Raw genomic sequence first — 21,280 nt, 5'->3', positions numbered from 1 at the left:
GCACCATAATCTGCAACCAGATCAGAGGCTGCACATAACTTGGGAGAGCCCAGCCTTCAGCAGCACAGCCTCCTGGGCCTGCCTGAGTCTAAAAACCTTGTTTTGCCAGAGTGGGGAGGCTCTGGATATTTCTAACCAGACAGTCAGTGTCTCTTAATGCCACTCATGTTGCCTCAGTAATTTCTAATATCCATTATTCTAAGTAACAATTCACATTAAAACTCATTTTACAAATAACAAAGCTTCTGGTGTGGTTCTGAGATTAAGATAGCTGAAGCATTTAAGGTAGCCATCTGGCCAACGGATTAAATGCTAGCTAATTACCCCTGGAACGGTTTTCCATTTAGGGCAAATGGCTGGCTCCAGAATGGAGATGAAAACAAATAATTCCCTCTCTATGCTAAAACATCTTAAAGTAAATTATCAGCTCATATGACAGTTTCAATAACAAATTAGGAAGGGAAAAAACATTTTCAGGATGTGAAAGTAACCTGCATTGCCTTTGTATTAAATCGCCAACTAACCAATAATCTAGGTTTAGTTTTTATGGATATGTTGTAATTACCCCAGAAAACTGTAGCAATTCAAAACAAATGAAACTGAATAATCTTATTTTCTTTATAATACCAAAGTATTAAGTATCCAGGTCGTTCTTTTGCACCTTTTAAATGAAGTGTTAACATTTGCATTTTAGGCCTGGAGGCACAGCCCCTGGGTAAAGAGTCTGCCAGAGTGCAGGAGACCCTGGGTACCATAGTACATAAATAAATCTATGTTTTCTATAGAGGGAGAGAGAATTCTGCTTGTCTTGCTATTCAGAACTTAGAGTAAGTGTATGGTCTCAGTTCTTGTATTGCAACACAGTCAAACTGAAAGCAGAATTAATATTTAATGTTGTATTCCCCACCCCCCCGCTTTTTTTTTTTTTTTTGTCTTTATTGGTGAGATTCTGGTTGAATATTCTGAGTACCATAATCTAACCTTTATGAAAATCAAATGTGGAGTGGGTATTTTCAACACAAATTAATTCTTAAAGAGCATTTATTTATTTATCTATTTATTTATTTATTTTAAGAGAGAGAGAATATTTTAATATTTATTTTTTCAGTTTTCAGTGGACACAACATCTTTATTTTTTTAATGTAGTGCTGAGGATCGAACCCAGCGCCCCGTGCATGCCAGACGAGCTCATTACCGCTTGAGCCACATCCCCAGCCCGAGCCTTTATTATTAATATGAGAAGGTTTTTAATTTTTTTTTAGTTTTAGGTGGACATAAGGCCTTTATTTTTATTTATTTATTTTTATGTGGTGCTGAGGATCGAATCCAATGCCTCACTCGTGCCAGGCGAGCGCTCTACCACTGAGCCACATCCCCAGCCCTGAGAAGAAGTTTTTTAACTTACAGATTTTATTCCTCCTCCAAACGCCCCACTAAGGAAAATGAAGAGTCCTATTTGCTCATCTACACAAGTCCTCGACTGTCTCACACTGAAGTGATGTCACATTCTGTGGCCTGCTTCTCACCTAATTTGCCACCATGTCCAACATTAAGGAGACTATTTAAACCCTAGGTTATTTGAGGATTGTCAGTAAAGTCTTTCTCTTTGGTTCTGAAATTTCACTTTATCATATGTCAAAGCCTTTGGCTCTTTTATCTTATAAAATATCTGAGCATAAATGTTGCTTAGCATAGAGGTGATTATCTTTCCACTTTATAAGGTTTTTGTTTTGTTAAAGTGTTTTCAAAACAGAATCAGCTCTAGAGATTTGGCTTATAACGAGGCTATTAGTTACTGTACATACTATTTTCAGAGATACTTGCTTCTTTGGGGATGTAGAGAAGAAGCAGAGTGGGAACATTCTCCTTCCTCCAAATCCTAAACTCTGCCTGGCTCTTTTCATGTCTGTAAGGGATAGAGCAACCACAGTTCTGAAAAGGACATTTGGCTAGGGAGCTGGTGAGAAAGTAAGAGACTTCATTTATTTTTCCAAGTAGGTGACCACATGTCTAAATTATTCTGGAACATTTCTTCATAGGTTACCTATTCAGACGGCTCAAACCCTAATTTTCTGCCATTTCTCCTTTGACTCTAACATTCTTTCCTAATTTATAATTTTCCATGAACTAAGGGGAAATTAAATTCACTAAATATAAAATGAATAGCATTTAAGTTTAGTTTTAAAGTTGTTAAGAGTTCAAAGTAATTGTGTAATAAACTTTGTCTTATGGCCCAAATAATTTTTCTTTTTTATTTTTTAATGTATTTCGAACTTCTGTTTTATCTAAGATGGTAAAGCAAAAGTAAAGACTTAAAAGTTTAAATAGCTATTCTGAGATGTATTCAGTATGAAAGTCAGACAGGTTGGGGAAAGCTGTGTGTTTTACTGGATATAACGAATTTTGTAAGAATTAGATGACACTCTATGATTTTGGTTAACCTTTCTGCAGTGTTAAAATGAGAAGTTTGAGAAAGTATTTGCTTGGGCAGTTCTGTTTGCAATGTATCTTTTGCAGCATGAGAATAATAACATTGTCTTTTGACTACTGTCTCTTAAAATAGCAGTTCTTAATTAACTCAATGAGGTATTGTATAGCTGATACAGCTGTATAAATTTATAAAGAATTTTAACCCTGACTTACAACATCAGGACCCAATTTTAGTTTTTGTGTTTCTTTCTTGAACAGTTCTAACTGTCCTTATGGACTAGTAGTTTGTTAACTTTGTTCTTTTTTAGGGGTCTTCTAAGGATCAAAGACAAAATATACTTGTTTTTAAAAATAAGACAAAATTCATTCTCTTATAATTGCCATATAAATCCATTAGACCATTTTATAAAGCAATATCTGGTATGAAGTATTATTATTTTTTCTGTATCATGAAACATTTTGCTGTTTCATTATCTAAGGAATTTGTTCATCTTTATCATTATCAACTGTGCTAAAATAAAATTGATTAGAATAATAAGAATAATGGAATTGCCTGGAAGGATATTACTATACCTATTACATCAGCCTTTAGTTTTATGTCCAGCTTCTTTCACGTGGCATAATGTTTTTTAGTCTAGCCATATTGTTGGGTTCAATCACTGGTTTGTTCCTTTTTGTTGCTGAATAATATTCCATTGTATGAATAGGCCACAATTTTTTATTTTTACACAGGTTGATGGGTATTTGGTTATTTCTAATTGGGGACTATTAGAAAATAAAGTAGCTATGAATATTTATGTGCAAGTCTGGGTGCACACGTGCTTTATCTCTCTGGAGTAATTAAGGAGTAGGATTGTTCAGTCATATGGTAACCATGTTTGACTTTATAAGAAACTGGGCAGATTTCTTCTGCAGGAACAGTTTTACATCCTCACCAGGGTTGTATGAGAGTTCTCTGGTTGTACTGTATCCTTGCTGGTCCTTCTTTAAAATTATAGCCATCCTGGTTGATATGTAGTGGTATTTCATTTTGGCCAATTGAATTTGGATTTCTCTCATTACTCATAATATTGAGCATCTTCTCTTAAATTTATTGACTTTTTTTTTTTTTTGAATAGGGATTGAACTTAGGGATGCTTAACCACTGAGCAACATCCCCAGCCTGTTTTTAGTTTTTCATTTTGAGACAGGGTCTTGCTAAGTTGTTTATGGACTTGCTGAGTTGCTGAAGCTGGATTTGTAACTTGCAATCCTCCTGTTTCAGCCTCCCAGGCCACTAGGATTACAGGCATGCACCACCCTGCCCAGCCCCATTATATTGTTTGATGATGTATCTGTTTAAATCTTTCATCTAATTTTTTTACTAGTTTGTCTTACTATTGAGTTGTGTGAGGTCTTTTTATATTATGGGAACAAGTCCTTCAAATATTCTCTTTCAGTCTGAGGCTTCTCTTTTCATTTTCTTTACAGGGTCCTTTGAAGAACAGAAATGTTAAGTTTGAATAAATCCACCTTATCATTTTAAAAAATTTGATGGTTCACTCTTTTAATTTGTAAGAAATCCTTGTTTAAAACCTCAGTCATAAAGATTTTCTTTTGTTTTTTTTAGGAAGTGTTATAGTTTTAGCTCATGTTTGGATCTATGATATATTTTGAGTTAATATTTTTATATATAATGTGAGGTAAGGGTCTATGCTCTTTTTGTTTATTTTGCTTCACTTTGCCTATTTTTCATGCACCATTTATTGAAAATCCTTCACCTATTAAATAACCTTGGCATCCATATTGAAAATGAATTGACTTTATATGGATGGTCTGCTTTTGAACTCTGTTCTCTTCTTGTTGTTTATTTTTATTTTTTTGGTACTGGTGATTGAACCCAAGGATACTTTAATACGAAGCTTTACTAAGTTGTAGAGGGTCTCACTAAGTTGGGGAAACTGACCTCCAACTTGCAATCCTCCTGCCTCAGCCTCCCAAGTCACTAGGATTAAAGGCATGTGCCACCATGCCTGACTCTGTTCTGTTCTGTTCATCTGTATCTCTGTCCTTATACCAATATCACACCATCCTAATAAATTTATAGCTTTTTGAAATCAAGTAATAGAAGTCCTTCAACTCTGCTTCTCTTTCTCAAAATTATGATTACTCTAATAAGTCATCTTCATTTTCCCTCAAATTTTAGAATGAGCTTGTTAATTTCCTCAAAAGGATTCCTCCAAACCCTCAACTGTTCAAGTGGTCATATGGTTACTAGGATCAGCCCTTCTTAACAGTCTCAGAATAAGCCATCTTGATCATGTTTCTTCGTTTTATAAAGTGTTTGATTTGGGTTTTAAAGTTATATTTGTGAGTTAGATGTATTTGCTTTCTTTTGCTTTTTTTGTGCTATCTCTAACAATTTGGGCTTTTCTTTTGCTTTTTGGGGAGTACTATCTTTTACCAATTAGGGTACTCAGTGTTATGAAAACTTTATAAAATGAACTATGAAATAATTACTTTATTTTTCCCTGAGACAGCTATATAGAAGGGAGTCAAATGTTCCTTTAAAAAAATGTCAAAACTCTTTCACAAAACCAATCGAGCATTTTTAAAGAAATAATTGGTTTTGTCATTATTATTATGGCCTATTTCAATTTTCTCATATTTTTTTATTGAATGAATTTCTATTTTCCTAAGAAATCATCTATATTAATCAGATTTTTGACAAGACTGGAATAGTATTCTTTTAAAGCTATTAAAATCTTCTATCTCAGATTACTTAGAAAAGCTTTTAAAATCTCTAAATGACTAGTATTCATTACTCTCTTTGTGTTAACATTTCTAGTTTTATTTTATTGTAGCCTGGGAAGGTGGTCTTTATCTTATTGTTGATTTTTGATACTTATTGCAGCTATTCTTTTTATTTGAAACAGTACATAAGATCTATTTTTGTAGCCAATTTATGGGTGGGTCCAGGGAAGGACACATTTTCTTATTATTTCAATAATCCTCGGATCATTAGTGTTCTTGTTTATTTTCAATTTTCTTTTTTACATTTTTTTTCAGGGAAAGTTTATTCGGATCAACTTTGATGTAACTGGCTATATTGTTGGGGCCAACATTGAAACATGTATCCTTTTTCATAATTGCTTTGTCCAGAATAAGGACCCAGTCTTTCCACAGCCCCTCAGCAACACTGGGTGATGTCATCCCACTGTGCAGGTGAGAAGACTCACCCAGAGACAGTAGGACATGGGCAAAGGCTTTCAGCTACTGCATGTGAACTTGAGTGGTGTGGATATTGTTGCTGATGATTGTTAAAGCCATGTCCCAATCTGTGGGCCCAGGGAGGCGGAGAGCCCCATGGCCTGTGTGGTGAGGCATTTAGGTGAGTGTTGCTCCAGATGCACAGCGCTATTGTCATGGTCACCGTGTTTTACCATCTGCCTCTGATCTTAGTAGGATAAACAAGCCTTGTAAGATTATGGAGTTAGAGTGATTTAGCTAGAGGAAAAGATAAAATGCCAAGTGCAGTGGCACATACCTGTAATCCCAGTGGCTCAGGAAGCTGAGATAGGAGGATTGCAAGTTCAAAGCCAGCCTCAGCAAGGGCAAGGGGCTGAGCAACTCAGTTGAGACCCTGTCTCTAAATAAAATACAAAATAAGGCTAGGGATGTGGCTCAGTAGTCAAGTGCTCCTGTGTTCAATCCCTGGTACCCCAAAAATAAAATAAAATGTCAAATATATAGAATACTCCTAAGAAATGTCACATGCTTAGAATGGTCTTAAGAAATAATAGGAATATATAAAAAAAAATGAGATAGAGATGTTATAACAGAAAGGAATCTGAATAATAGTGTGCAATTTAGAAGGGATACAGATGACAGTTGCCTGATGATTATTAGAATAATTTCCAGTAATAGAAATATATTGTTTCTACCCTTCAGGTGAGGCCCAAGGTCAGAGGATCACAGGATGAAGGCCAGCTCAGCAATTTAACAAGGCCTGCTCAGCACCTTAGCAAAACAGTAATCTCAAAATATAAGCCAGGCATAGTGGCACACACTTGTAATCCCAGTGGCTCGAGAGGCTGAGGCAGGAGGATCTCGAGTTCAAAGCCAGCCTCAGCAAGTTAGCAAAGCCCTGTCTCAAAATACAAAATTTAATTAAAAAAAAAAAAAAAAGAGAGAACTTGATGTGGTTAAACACCCATGGGTTCAATTCCTGATTCCAAAAAAATAAAAATATAAAATATAAAAAGTTTGGAGATATAGCTCAGTGGTAAAATGCCCTTGTGTTTAATCCCTCAGTATCTAAAAAAATTTTTTTTTAAAGAATGGTATTTTATTCGTACTTTCAAAGCCAGAAACATACATGTACACCACATACACGTACATACACACACACACTTCATACTAGTCTAACACAATTTATTTTTCACTAAATGTGGAGGATGTTTGGGATAGTCTGACTAAAAATTCAGGCTATTTGGCACATGCCGAATTAATTCATTTGGTGGACACAGGGAAGGTTTACTTCAGAAGAGACAGTCGTCTTGCAAAGCAGTGAAATAGAGTCGGCAAGAGCCCAGAGTGACTGTAACCCACATATGCTTTTGGAGCATCTGCACACAGTGGACAGAGGGCCCAGCCAGCCTTGGATTGAGCCCTAAATCCACAGGCAGGTGGGTAATAGTCTGAAATGCAGTTGTTTGGTCCAGCTGCTTGTTTCCAGGAAGGCCAGCCAGGGGGCAGTGGGTGGCAGCAGGCTGTAGGCACTGACCTACCTCAGTGGTTTCAACTCAGTCAAGGGAAGGCCAGTGGAGAATCCAGTGACAGTCATCATTCAATCATAGCCACATCTCAAGGCACTTGGAAAAGTTACCGGAGGGCTGGATTAGAGAGGGTAGCATCTATGAGATATGAGGTTCTCAATAAGGGGGCTCTCATAGTAGCAGAGTCAAGCACATCACCAAGTTTTGGTTCCTAGCTCTATAACACATTAGCTATGTTGTTTTGACCAATTTCTTTGCATCTTGCCTTCTTTATTTGTGATATTAATTCTAGTATAATAGAGCTTCTCCTGCCCTAAACAGTTGTAATTCACTTTTTTGGGCACATTCGGGGGTGGGGGGTTCTTGAGATTAAACTTGATCACTGAGCCACATCCCCAGGCCTGTTTATATTTTATTTAGAGACAGGATCTCACTGAGTTGCTTAGCATCTCATAGTTGCTGAGGCTGGCTTTGAACTCAAGTTCCTCCTGCCTCAGCCTCCCCAGCTACTGGGATTACAGGAATCATAGGCATATGCCACCGCATCTGGCTTGTAATTCACTTTTAATAACTTCCGACCATTCCTTGTACAGTGTTGTGTTCTTTAAATGTATCTAAGTTAGCAGGGTGAGAGTAGGGTGGGGCAAGAGAAGCACCCCACAACCTTCCCATCTTTTTTAAGTTCCCTTCTAACCTGGTAATTCTAGATTCATGGGAGACACAAATTATATGTATTGTCTTTATTCAGATACAAAATATAATCCTTTAGAATGGTTCATTGTAGTATAGTTGATATATATCCAAGAAAAAATATTTTGTAAATTAAAATTTGTCTAAACATCGAAAGAGCACCTACTTTTAATAATCCTTAACCATCTCTGCTCAGACCTTCTGGAAAAGTCTCGTGCTGTTCGTCAAGCAAAAGATGAGCGTACTTTTCACATCTTTTACCAGTTGTTATCTGGAGCTGGTGAACACCTGAAGTGTAAGTGACAAGGGTCCTTCCTACCTATATTTAGTAAAATATCATTTCTAATGTTGAATTTTTTTTGAGAAAGGAAAATCTCAGGAAATAGTGGTTTTATACACATGTGTCAAATCTCTAGCTGGTAAAATCATGAGAATGAAAATGAAATTGAACTTCCACATCATGGAGTAAGTACTGTAAGTGGTAGGTTGTTCTACATTGTGCTTTTATTTCTTTTTAAGATTTTTAAATTAGAAGAAAATGATGCATGTTTATGAGATTCTGTTTGAATATTTAGATGTCATGCTAAGTAAAATAAGCCAGTCCCCTAAAAACAAAGGCCAAATGTTCTCTCTGATATGTAGATGCTAACTCACATCAAGCCGGGGAGGTTTGAAGTTCACTGGATTAGACAAAAAGTAATGAAGGGAAGGGAGGGGGTGGGAATAAGAAAGATAGTAGAAAGAATCAGACATAACTTTCCTATGTTTTTATGTGAATACACAACCAGTGTAACTCTATAAAAATGGGAAGTCATACTCTATGTATGTACGATGTGTCAAAATACATTCTACCATTAAATAAAGAATAAATTTAAAAAAATTTTTAAAAACACTTATAAGTAGAAAGGTAAGCAAAAATATATTTACTTAATAAAGTGAAGTAGAATAAACATTTTTATTCTTAGATTTATACTTAAATATAGATTATGCTTGCACTAATACTAGAAAGACCCAATGGTGGGTATTTATTTTCTTATTGTCATAAATCACAAGGACTGGAAGCTTAGGATTGGACATGGTTAAAAGATTTCTGGTCAGGGTGAGAATTTTGCTGAGTCAGAAATATATGAGGCAGGGAGAAGATGTATAATGTTTCAATCTCTTCTGTGTCTCAAATTCAGTGTTGTTTCTCCATGATTATTGTTATCTAGATATTACAGTAGACATATATAAAGTAAAACTTCTCTGGGGAGGAGGCTTGGGTCAACCAAAGGCATCTCTAAAAGCATTGAACTCAAAAAAATTAACTAGAGAAAACCTGCAGGGGAAATACATAAGCAACAAATACACAGAATGGGTGCCTAGGAGAGACTAAAAATTTATAATTGTGCTGTATGATAAGAATAAAACCCTCAGGCTTTCCAACTGATAATAACTCTGCACCAGGAATGAATTTTAAAAAGATGATCAGAGTGTTGAAAGGAGGTAGAAAAAGAAAGCAGGCAGTACCTAATAGAAATTAAACATGATGTAATGAGAATCAGAGGGAAGGTGTGATCAGCAGAAGCCCTCTGCAGGACAGCAAGATAGCCAATTACAAAGAAGGCTGGGGGCACATTTGCACATCTGTTAAGGGGATAAGTACCCTCTCTGTTCGGAGCACTCCTGAGAAATGTCCTTGTGCATCCTTGAGCACACTTGTCAAAAGAATAAGTGATCCCTAACTCAGGGTCCTAGAGTGCCGTAGTTACTAGTTAGATCCATTATAATATCTGTCATTAGCTAGGTATGGTGACACATACCTGTAATCCAGGAGACTCTGAAGGCTGAAGCAAGAGAATCCCAAGTTTGAAGCCAACCTCAGCAACTTAATCGAGACCCTGTCTCAAAAAAAAAAAGAGCAGAGGTGGGAGATAGCTAGGGATGTAGCTTGATAGTAAAGCACCTCTGGGTTCAATCCCCAGTGCCAAAATTTAAAGAAAGAATCATTATTTAAACAAACTGGCCTGGTCTGAGGGCAAAGTAACCACTAAACAAACTGGCTTGGAAAGACATGGATGTAGCTCACTGGTAGAGCAGATGATTAGCATGGGAGGGGCCCTGGGTTCCACCCCCAGTACCACCACCAAAAAAAAAAAAAAAATTATTATTTAAACAAACTGGCCTGGAGAAAGAGTTTTTCAGGGCCTTTATGGGGCTGAGAACTTGAATATCTACATAGTTTTCATGTAGACCCCATAATGTTTGAGGTAAACTATAAAGAAAAAGCATGAGTTTTAAAGCTTTTCTTAAAAAGATGGCTAAAAATGTTTAAATCTGAATAACTCAAGAGTAAATAAAGTTTATCTGGAAAGTTTGCATCATTTTCTAGCTATCCTGTATAAAATATAATATTGTACGAATCACTATCCCGAAAGCTCCTGCCTTTGTTGCTCACAAATTTATGTCTGTTCATGTGTTTACATGAACATATAAAGAAAAAGTATGTGCTGGTGATGGATTGGATGGGAAAAAGCATGTGCTGGTGATGGGTTGGATAGTGAACCCCACTTCTCCTCAGAGACAGCAGCAGTCGATTGCAGGGGTGCTTTAGTCTGTTTATGAGTATTTATCAAATTTTATTCTGTTGTATTTCCTTTCAGCTGATTTACTCCTTGAAGGATTTAATAACTACAGATTTCTCTCCAACGGCTATATCCCTATTCCGGGACAACAAGACAAGGATAACTTTCAGGAGACCATGGAAGCAATGCACATAATGGGCTTTTCTCACGAAGAGATCCTGTGTATGTGTGATTTCTCTAACATTCACAGCCTCACTTTCATAAGCCCAATTAGTTTGGGGTAAATAACTTAAACTAGAAAATGAGTGGGAAACTAATGAGAACTGCCCTTAATTTTATGAACTCTCAAAGACAAATTTTACTAAAAAATTTCACATACAGTAATTTGTAGCACAAAATAAATTAGAATAAGTCTTTGTTACATTTTAGTGAAATATTTTCATTAATTTTTTTTTTCTTTTTATCAACATGAAGCAATGCTTAAAGTAGTATCTTCAGTGCTACAGTTTGGAAATATATCTTTCAAAAAGGAGAGAAATACTGATCAAGCTTCTATGCCAGAAAATACAGGTAAACTAAATGAATAGTGATTTTATTTCTATTTCAGTGGCTTCTTATGTTTGCTAAGAACATATGAAAAACACGAACATGTGCTTCCTGAGGGACTCCTGAGTAGAGTGGCAACTCTGAAAGAAGACAGGGAAGGGTCCCCAGCTTACATGGGAGAGGCATTGGTAATTGAGGGGGAGGGAACTAAGTTGTAGCAGACCACACAGCTCACCTGGAAAACCCCAGTGTTGCCAAACACATAGGTGGTCCTCAGCTTACAGTGGTTCAACCTTATAACGATATGAAAGCAGACCCATACAATCATTCTGTTTGCCACTTGTGATACAGAATTCAGTAAGCCATGTGAGATATTCAGTATGTCGTCCTAAAACAGGATTCATGTTGGGTGATTTTGCCCAACTGAAGGCTAATTTAAGTGTCTAAAAATGTTTAAGGTAGACTAGACTCAGCCATGCAGTCTCAGTTTAAAGTGGGTTTATCAGAACATTATAAATTGAGGAGCATTCTCGAACTGAATTTTCAAAGCTGGATAGGAAACTACATTTTAATACGAAATCCTCTAGTTTGTAAATGTTCAAAATGGATTTAAATTTAAAACACATTTTAAAAATGTGTTTCCAAGACTTGGGAGCTTTCATTTGCTTCTGATGGTCTTTTTTTTTTTTTTTTTTTTTTTTTGAAAGAGTGAGAGAAAGGAGAGAGAGGGAGAGAGAATTTTAATATTTATTTTTTAGTATTTGGCAGACACAACATCTTTCTTTGTATGTGGTGCTGAGGATCGAACCCGGGCCACACGCATGCCAGGCGAGCGTGCTACCGCTTGAGCCACATCTCCAGCCCCGCTTCTGATGGTCTATAGAAAAAAAGAAAAGCCAGGCATCCGAATATTTTCTTTGATATGAGGATGCTGACTCATAAGGGCGATGGCGGGTGGGGTGGGGAGCATGAGGGGAATGGAGGAACTTCAGATAGAGCAAAGGGAAGGATGGCACAAGGGGGTAGGAATGACGGTGGAATGAGTTAGACATCATTACCTTAAGGACATGTATGAAGACATGAATGGTGTGAACACACTTTGTGTATACCAGTGACTTGAAAAATTGTGCTCTATGTGTGTGATATGAAATGAATTGCATTCTGCTATATGTATTAACAAATTAGAATATATAAATAATAAAGGAAAAAAGAAAAGTCAGGCATCACTGATATGGCCTGGTCTGCCTGGTTACCTGGGAAAGTCATCTCATCCCATAACTGTGCACCGTGGCCCATGAAGGCTGACATAAAGTCACATCATTTGCCCCTTGAAGTAGTCCTTTTTGTAACCATTTCAAGGCTCATTTGCAATTTAATTCTGTGATACTCTTCTAAGTGACCTGCCTCTCTTGCTGTGTCATGGTTACCATTTCCTGACCCTTACATGTATCTTGCCCATTCAAAGTAGTTGGATTGGCCTATGGGATTGTGTCCCCCTGTGGCTTCCACATGGTGAAATTACTGTTAGCAGAGCAAGACGTAAAGTGAGACAGATGTGCACCTGCATAGCTTAGCTTTGAAGTCATAAAATGACCCACAGGTCACCGAAGGCAAGGAGGGCAGATGCTATCTCATTATCTCTCACTTTTTAAAAATGGGTGTGTGATTACCGTGGAAGAATGGAAGGTATTTTTCATCAGACCTAAACACATTGAAAACACACTTGAAAATGTGTTTCTGATGGTCTATAGAAAAAAAGAAAAGCCAGGCATCGAATATTTGTCTAACTTTAGAACAGCTTAATAATCACTAGAGTTTGTCAAGTGTTTGGTGAGTGTTGTGATTCCATCCTGAGTACACATGGAGTATTTAGGGGTTTTACCTTTCAGTTGCACAGAAACTCTGCCACCTGCTTGGGATGAATGTGATGGAGTTTACTCGTGCTATACTTACCCCTCGGATCAAGGTTGGCCGAGACTATGTGCAGAAAGCCCAGACCAAAGAACAAGTAAGTTCAACATTAATTGTTATTTCAGATTTGCTGGAGTGATAAGTGGGAGTCATTTGACCTTCTGATTGACATGCACAAACTGAATCAATGAAAACTTCATGAATATTTCTTAGTATTAAATGAGTACATCTTTTCCAGTGGCTTATTTTTGAATTTGAAACATCATCTCTAGTTGTCCTGGGGAGGGGAGGCAAATAATCCAGTAGACAAATCTTAACTTAGGAGCCAAACCAGCAGCAAGACCTCCATTACCTTGTTCCTGTGCTTGCACAATAGCAAGAATAGGGGAATGGCATTTACCATTTAATTGTGGACTATTTTAAGAAATACATTAATAGTTCTGTAAGAAGGTTGGAAGGTGGCAAAGTGCCAGCTAACAGAGTTGATGAGATAGATAATATCGCTCAGAGCCCCAGGAGTCTGGAGAGGAATTTATTTTCCCTGGGCATTTTTACCTATTCTCTAAAATGAGTAACCCCCAGTTTTCATTTAATTGTACTAATAATGCTTTCTACTGATGTGTAAGATTGGGACATGATTAAGTATTTAAATGTCATTTCAGGCTTCTTGAGTATTGGATAACAATAAAGTTCACATAATATCAGTAAATGCTTTGTTGAGACTGTTTCCAGGATAATGGGTTGATGTTATTTAATTATAGGCAGATTTTGCAGTAGAAGCATTGGCAAAAGCTACCTATGAGCGACTCTTTCGCTGGCTCGTTCATCGAATCAATAAAGCTCTGGATAGGACCAAACGTCAGGGAGCATCTTTCATTGGAATCCTGGATATTGCTGGATTTGAAATTTTTGAGGTATTCTTTGTTCTCTCTTTCCTTCCTACATTTCTTTTTGTTTCTTCTTTTAACAAATGTTCAGGCTTATTATGTACCAGGTTCAGTGCCAGGCACCAGGGGCGTAATGACAAATGATCAGGTACAGTCCCTGCCATTCTAGAAGAGAGTCAGACAATAAATGGCAAACAGCTACTCAGTTCCCAGATGTGTGGCTAACACAGTGAAAGGTGCTGTGATAGGAAGAACAGGGAGGACCTTTAGACCGCCTATTCGGAGAAGGTGTCTGCAGGCATTCCCAGCATAATGAGAGTGAGCCCTCTGGTTCTGTATGGGGGAAAATTTGTCAAAAGTTAGAAGCTGCTGGAAAGCCAGTGTGTCTAAACAGAGCTGACCAAAGGGAGAGGGGAGTTGGGGACATGGAATGTATTCTGGCACCAAACTAGAAGTAGGGCAACATCGAGGAGGCCAGTGTGGTAGACCAGGGGCAGGATGAGAGTGACCTAGCACAAGAGTCGAAAAGAAGCAGTGTGGAGGAATGATGGTCGGTGTCCATGTGTTTGACAGTATACTGCATCAGTAATCTGACCAGATTTGTCCCATTACCATCGACAAAGGTTTATAGTCACACACCTGTTATGGATTTGCAGAGAGGCTGATAAAATTTGCTCTTTGAAAAATTTGTATCCTTATCTCTATAAATACATATGCAAGCTGTATCATGATAGATGTAGTTTGTCTCTTTTCTTTGATAAATTATATAGAAGGCACAAATATTGACTTTTCTTGCAATTAGTGTATTACTTTAGCCACTATTGGGTACTGAATTGTCTAATTTTAAAATGAACTTCTTTAAAATAGTATTAAGTCAGTCTATCCTCATAAAAATGGAGCCATTACTGGGTTAAGCAATTCATCCACTGAACTGGACTGGACACTGCCACTCTAAGAGATTGTTTTAGTATATATTGATTTATTGATTTGTAAATAGCTTGATAAATCTTAAAAAATTGCTGGGTACAAATTATATTTAAAAAACAAAAAAACTTTCTTCTTCTACATAAATACCAGAAGATAAAAATGAAAGAAAAGACCCCCATTTCCCAACTTCACCAGATGAAATACCTAAAAATAATTTTAAGAAGAAACAGGTAAGATTTAAATGAAGGCAACTTTACATTGCTGCTATCAAAAAACAAAACAAAACAATAAAGAGGCATACCCTTTCTTGATGGGAAATTTTAGCATCATAAAGGTATAGGTCTTCCCAATATTTATCTATAAATCAAACATACTTGTTTAAAACCTATTAGTAGGAATTTTAAGGGAAGGAAGAGAATAGGCGATCTTCTTGTTAATTCCAAAAATAATCAAAAAGAAGACACAGTGAAAACTGCAAAGAGAGTACTGAAGACAAGGCATAGTAAGAGAAATACGTATTAATATAGAAATATGCAGACAGAAAAAGGTACATACATGCAAAAAATACAAAGCTGTTTAATGAGCATAATTTGTCATCAGACAGGAATTAAAAAAAGCCTCAATATCCACCATTGAGTGAGTGGTTCAGTTTTAATTGTGATGCAGAGATATGGGCAGAGGAGTGCTGTGCAGCCATATAAAGAATGAAGTGGTTATATACTAATATGGAAAGACTCCAAGATAAATTAAGTTAAAAAGAATCAAGGTTATACACACATGTATGAGGACAGAGAGTATTTCCAGAAGAATCACAAGAAATGGGTGATATCAGCTGACAATAGTGAGAACAAGTAGGAGTTGAAGAGAGACTGACTTCAGTGCAACTCAATAACACTTGTACGTTTTAAATTTTATACCATGAATTATCAATTTAGAAACAATTCAAAAATTGGCAAAACAAAAAAGTCGGTTCTTTAAAAAAAATGAATAAAATTGATACACCTTTACCCACACTAACAAAGAAAGAAACTCAAATTACTAAAATTTGTGATGAGAAAGGAAATATCACAATGGACACTACTGAAATACAGAAGATAATCAGAAACTATTTTGAAAATTTATACTCCAATAAAATAGAAAATATTGAAGACATTAAGAAATTTCTTGACATAAGAACTACCCAAACTGAATCAAGAGGACGTATACAATTTAAACAGATCAATTTCAAGCAATGAAATAGAAGATACCATCAAAAGTCTACCAATCAAGAAGGACCAAATGGATTCTCAGCTGAGTTCTACAAGACCTTCAAAGAAAAATTAACATCAATATTTCTCAAATTATTCCATGAAATAGAAAAGGAGAGAACCCTTCCACATTTATTCTATGAGGCTAGAATCACCCTAATACCAAAACTAGACAAAAACACATCAAGGAACAGAAACTTCAGACCAATATCCCTGATGAACATGGATACAAAAACTCTCAATAAAATTCTTAGCAAATCGCATTTAAACACTTATTAAAAAGTTAGTGCACCATGATCAAGTGGGGCTCATCCCAGGAATGCAAGGTTGGTTCAACATATGGAAATCAATAAATTTAATTCATCACATCAATAGACTTAAAGACAAGAATCTCATGATCATCTCAATAGATACAGAAAAAGCATTTGACAAAATACAGTGCCCCTTCATTTTCAAAATATTAGAAAAACTAGGGATAGTAGGAACATATCTCAACACTGTAAAAGCTATCTCTGCTAAACCAATTCTTTTGTTCTGGGAATGTATGTAACTCAGTGGTAAAGCGCATGCTTCACGTATGCAAGGCCCTGAGTTTGGACCCTAGCACCACAAAACTTTTTAAATCAATTATTTTTTGATGTAATCAGTAGTTTAAATAAGGATTACGTTCTGTTGCAGGTAGTCCAGGCTTAATAGAGCAATAGATGTCATAATCAATTATAAGGCAAAGCAGAATTCATTTATATAAGAATGAATAAGCACAATCAGGCAATCTCTTAAATATTTATGTGGCTTGTCCTATGTGCTAGTTAGAAAGCAAGGTAGGCTCTGCCCCTGCCCTCCCAGTATGACCTCATTCTAAAACAGCAAGTACGAACAGTTCTACAGGCTGTGGAAGATCCGAGCAGCTTTTTCAGGCCATAAGTCTATTCCTAGGAGATTGATTAAATTCTTTCTAATTGAAAGTCACTTTTTATAATGAAAGAAGTTATTTATGGATACATGCTACTCATGTGAACAGTGTAGAAACAGAAAAAGGGCTGTATACTTAGGGTATGTAGGATGATTACTCAAAGAAAATTATACTTATTAAATTCACCCATCTGTCCATTCATCCACCCATCAGCACAATAGAAGAATGGGCAGAGTTCATAGAGGAAGAACAGAAGTGACTGTAACAAATGAAAAATGTTCAGATTGACCTAATGAGAGCAGTGCTATGTCACTTTGGATATTGGCAAAGGTCAAACATTGAATAGGAGAAGTGCTTGCATAGATTAACCCAGGTCTTTACCCTTCCTCAGTGCTCTTTGTATCAGACCGGTCTGAGCTCCCAGCAGCAGCCCTGGGAAGTAAAGACGATTCTTAGATGATTTTTTTCTTACCTCACTCTGGAGCCCACATCCTCACTGAAGGGTAGAACGGGACAGTACTGATTCATCAGCTAGAACCAATAATATCATGGATACCTGATAATTTCTAATGAACTTTTTGGGTAACTAGATAATTATTCCCATCTTCTCTTCCTCCCCATGTTTGGACAATGACTTTCAACATCTGTAGCTGAACTCCTTTGAACAACTGTGTATCAACTACACCAACGAGAAGCTGCAGCAGCTGTTCAACCACACCATGTTTGTGCTGGAGCAGGAGGAGTACCAGCGCGAGGGCATCGAGTGGAACTTCATCGACTTCGGGCTGGATCTGCAGCCATGCATCGACCTGATAGAGAGGCCCGTAAGTGTGTCATCACTGCTTGGCTTCTAGTTCCTGTTCAAGCAGAGCCTTAAATTTTGTTCTTGGCATAATCCAAGATAGAAATTATCCTCATCGGTGTTAAAGTAGTTTTTCAATCTAAATGTTCATCTGGGCATGTAGCTTACTGGTAGAGGCTTACCCTAGCATGCACAAGGCCCCCCACAACCCCACACATACTCCTACTAATAAATAATAATAATCTAACTTTTCTAGGAAGATGATGCTGGGATAAAATAATCCTATTTAAAAGTAAGTGACATCCCAGTAAAACCCTATCTTCACATGTATAGTTGTGTTGAATAATGTAGTGTGGTCTTCACAGGTGGCAGAGGTCCCTGGTAGTGGTGCCTCCCCTGTCTCCCATCATCTTAGGTAATTCAGGGACATACACTTAGCTGGGAGTAAGCCATGTCATGTAAATCCATTTTCTACACAACAAAAGTTTGTCCTTGTAAGTACAGAGATGTTTTTCTTTGGGCAGATTGTTAAAATTTGAAGTCTTGGGTGATTTTGTGGGGCAAGAGGGGGGCCTTTTGGCAGATGTATTTTTAGTAGCAATCTTAGCACATCAGAATTTTAGTGTCATGTAAAAGCACATAGAACTATACATAGTTCATTTGCTTTTTGAACTACTCCATGTGATCGTGAGCAAATAGTAATGATCTGGCTATGTATTTCCTGGCAGATAGGTTTTTTTTGTTTTTTTTTTTCAATTTTTTTTAAATAGGGTTTCACTAAGTTGCCCAGGCTGGACTCCAACTTGTCATCCTCCTACCTCGGCCTCCTGAGTAGCTGGGATTATAAGAGTGCACCACCATACCTGGCTTTCCCTCTGAACCCCAGTATTAGGGTTCTAACCTAGAGCCTCTTGCATTAATACCCATAATTTACATAAAGTTCTAGCACTACTAAAATAGGCCTATTGCAACAACAATCCCAAGGTCTCCCCTAACAGGGGACCAGCTTCAGCAACTTACTGAGGAAAACCAGTTCTTTTTCTTGTTATGCAGTCTCTGGTTGCTGCCCAGAGTCTGTGTTTGAAGATGGTTGAGGCCCACTGTCTGGAGATCTTGGATGGCACAGTCCCTGCAGTGGCAAGTTAGGAAGAGGAGGAACCTAGAAGACATTCACTCCATTGAAGATGTAGTCCTAGTACATTAGATATGTGGGTTTAAGGAATGCAACAGATAATTTTCATTTGGCACATTACCTACATAAGGAATCATTTTACTTTTTAAGGCACTTGAGCTACATTTTTGGAGCAGAAATCTCAAATTACCTGTAGTGGTAAGGATGGCTGGGTAGCTTGTCGCATCTTTTGGAGGTAACACTCACAGCATACTTACAGCAATTTCCAGTTAGCTTTCACATCCACACCAGCACACAAGCACATTTCATTGCTGCTCTATTGCCTAAAATCACCAAGAAATTTGTTTGGAAATTTGTATTAATAAGGGAATGAAATATTTTGTGTTAGCACTATTGACATTATTATTGATGTTATTTGAGGTATTTATATCTGTGTGTCCTTGTGGCACTCAAAGGCCTACATTTTAAGACTGCCTTGATGGTGTCCCTGCACTTATGCTTTAGAATGGAGGAGAACCTGGGTTAAATTCCCAGTACCACCGTACCCCACCCCACCCCCACCAAAAAAGAGAGAGAAAGGGAGAGTGGTTGCAATATTTTCTTGAAGAAGAATACCTTTAAAAGTGTTCTGGAGCCAGGCACCATGGCACATGCCTATAATCCTAGCAGCTCAGGAAGCAGGGACAAGAGGATCACAAGTCGAGACCAGCCTCAGCAACTTACTGAGAAAAGAAATAAAAAGGGCTGGGGAATTAGCTCCAGGGTAAATTGCCCCTGGGTTCAATCCCTAATACCCAAAAATAAATTAATGAATTAAAAATAAATAAATAAAAGTGTTCCAGTCACACCTGGCTTGGAGATGGGTGGAAGCCTGTGAGCCTTGGGGTTCAAAAGCTTTTTACAAACCTCTTGACCATTATTCAAAAACATAGACTCCTGAACTTATAGTTCTTTAGAAATACCCAATTAAAAGAAGTGATAAGAGATTTTGACATTGAAGGAAAAAAAAAAATGAGACTCATTAACGGTTCTTTATAATCATGCTGTCACTGAGTCATTTAGAAAAAAATTAAATCGTATTTGGATTTCATGTCAGAATTCAGGAATGTTTTCACTAAATGGGAATAGAAATGTAAAAATCACTGTAGAAGGACAGATGTTTCGGTTACCTTAATATTAGTGTGGCACTTTCTTACTCACATCTGTCAGGTGATGCGGGGAGATTGACCCACCTGCCACTCTGAGTCCTGGCTCCTCTGGATTACCTAATTCTTGTTGCTTCTGATTATCAACTTCTTTTAGCTGATCTGAAACCCAAAAGTTCTTTCAGGTGAAGGAGCCGTGGGCTAAGGTCTCACTGCAGTAGGATTCTCCCACCTTTACCTTCTGGCTTTGGAATCCACCTTCACCTTTCTCCACCCACATTATTACATTTAACTCTAACCTTTACTTTGTTTTTAAAATAGTACTTGTATAGATAGCTAGCTATTCCCCAGTAAAGATAATGGCCGGGCTGGGGATGTGGCTCAAGTGGTAGTGTGCTTGCCTGGCATGTGTGCGGTCCGGGTTCGATCCTTAGCACCACATATAAACAAAGAAGTTGTGTCCGCTGAAAACTAAAAAAAAAATAAATATTTAAGAAAAAAAATTCTAAAAAAAAAAAGATAATGGCCTGTGTGTTAAAGAAAACTGATATTTGAGTTTTCTTCTAAAAAACTGATTTTATGGATATGTCCTAGAACTGGCCCAAGTTGTGGATGGCATAGATCACCTTATTTTTTAATTGAGACACAGCTCACATAGCATAAGATTGTTACCTTCTAAGTGCTAATTCTACAATATTTTCATCACCTCTCCCCAAAAGCCCCATAGCCATTAGCCATCAATCTCCATTCTCCTCCCAACCCCTGGCTGCTAGTAATCTGCTTTGTAACTTTGTGGATTCACTGAGACCTCTTTCCAGTGAGCTCATAAGTTAGTGACATAAAGTAGGCTCTCAAAGTCTGCTAATTCATCAATTGCTTTATATATTCATTTTATCACTCTCCATGTACTCTACTTAATAATACTTTTAAACAGTTTACCAAGTATGAAACAATATACTGTATTTAATCATCACTTAAACAAAAACTTACATTGCTGAAGATGTATAATGCCTGAAACAAACAGCTGGTTGAGATTTTATAATAATATATCCACCAGTCATTGACTATAAACAGTTAATTTCATCTCTACAGCCACCTCCCAGATCCTTTCTGGCTTCTTTATTTACTGCTTTTGTGGGCCATTTATTTAGAATTAGTTTACTTAAAATTTACTTATTTGAAAGTTGGCTAGAGAAGTTACCCATTTTCTTGTTGGTACAGCAGTTTGAGATTTCCGTGTTTGAATTATAAACTTGTTATGGTTTGGACACTACTTTCTATCCTAGCAGTAGTTTTTCACAGATCTGCATAAAACTCTAATGGCTTTGA

General features: G+C 37.1%; 1 protein-coding gene across 3 annotated transcripts in view; it reads left to right on the top strand.

The window, feature by feature from the left end:
- Myh10 (myosin heavy chain 10) overlaps positions 1 to 21,280 on the top strand; it is a 137,607-nt gene that overhangs the window by 62,987 nt on the left and 53,340 nt on the right. For all 3 annotated transcript variants that reach the window (XM_076871769.1, XM_076871767.1, XM_076871768.1), the window contains 7 exons: positions 5,479 to 5,542; positions 8,074 to 8,172; positions 10,520 to 10,663; positions 10,916 to 11,011; positions 12,877 to 12,995; positions 13,660 to 13,812; positions 17,523 to 17,696. In XM_076871769.1, coding sequence (XP_076727884.1) covers positions 5,479 to 5,542; positions 8,074 to 8,172; positions 10,520 to 10,663; positions 10,916 to 11,011; positions 12,877 to 12,995; positions 13,660 to 13,812; positions 17,523 to 17,696 — 849 coding nt within the window. The remainder of the gene's footprint in view (positions 1 to 5,478; positions 5,543 to 8,073; positions 8,173 to 10,519; positions 10,664 to 10,915; positions 11,012 to 12,876; positions 12,996 to 13,659; positions 13,813 to 17,522; positions 17,697 to 21,280) is intronic.

This window comes from Callospermophilus lateralis, chromosome 11 (assembly GCF_048772815.1).
Source record: "Callospermophilus lateralis isolate mCalLat2 chromosome 11, mCalLat2.hap1, whole genome shotgun sequence".
NCBI classification, from domain to species: Eukaryota; Metazoa; Chordata; class Mammalia; order Rodentia; family Sciuridae; genus Callospermophilus; species Callospermophilus lateralis.
The sequence above is the reverse complement of the archived record's forward strand: the minus strand, read 5'-3'. Positions and strand labels throughout refer to the sequence as shown.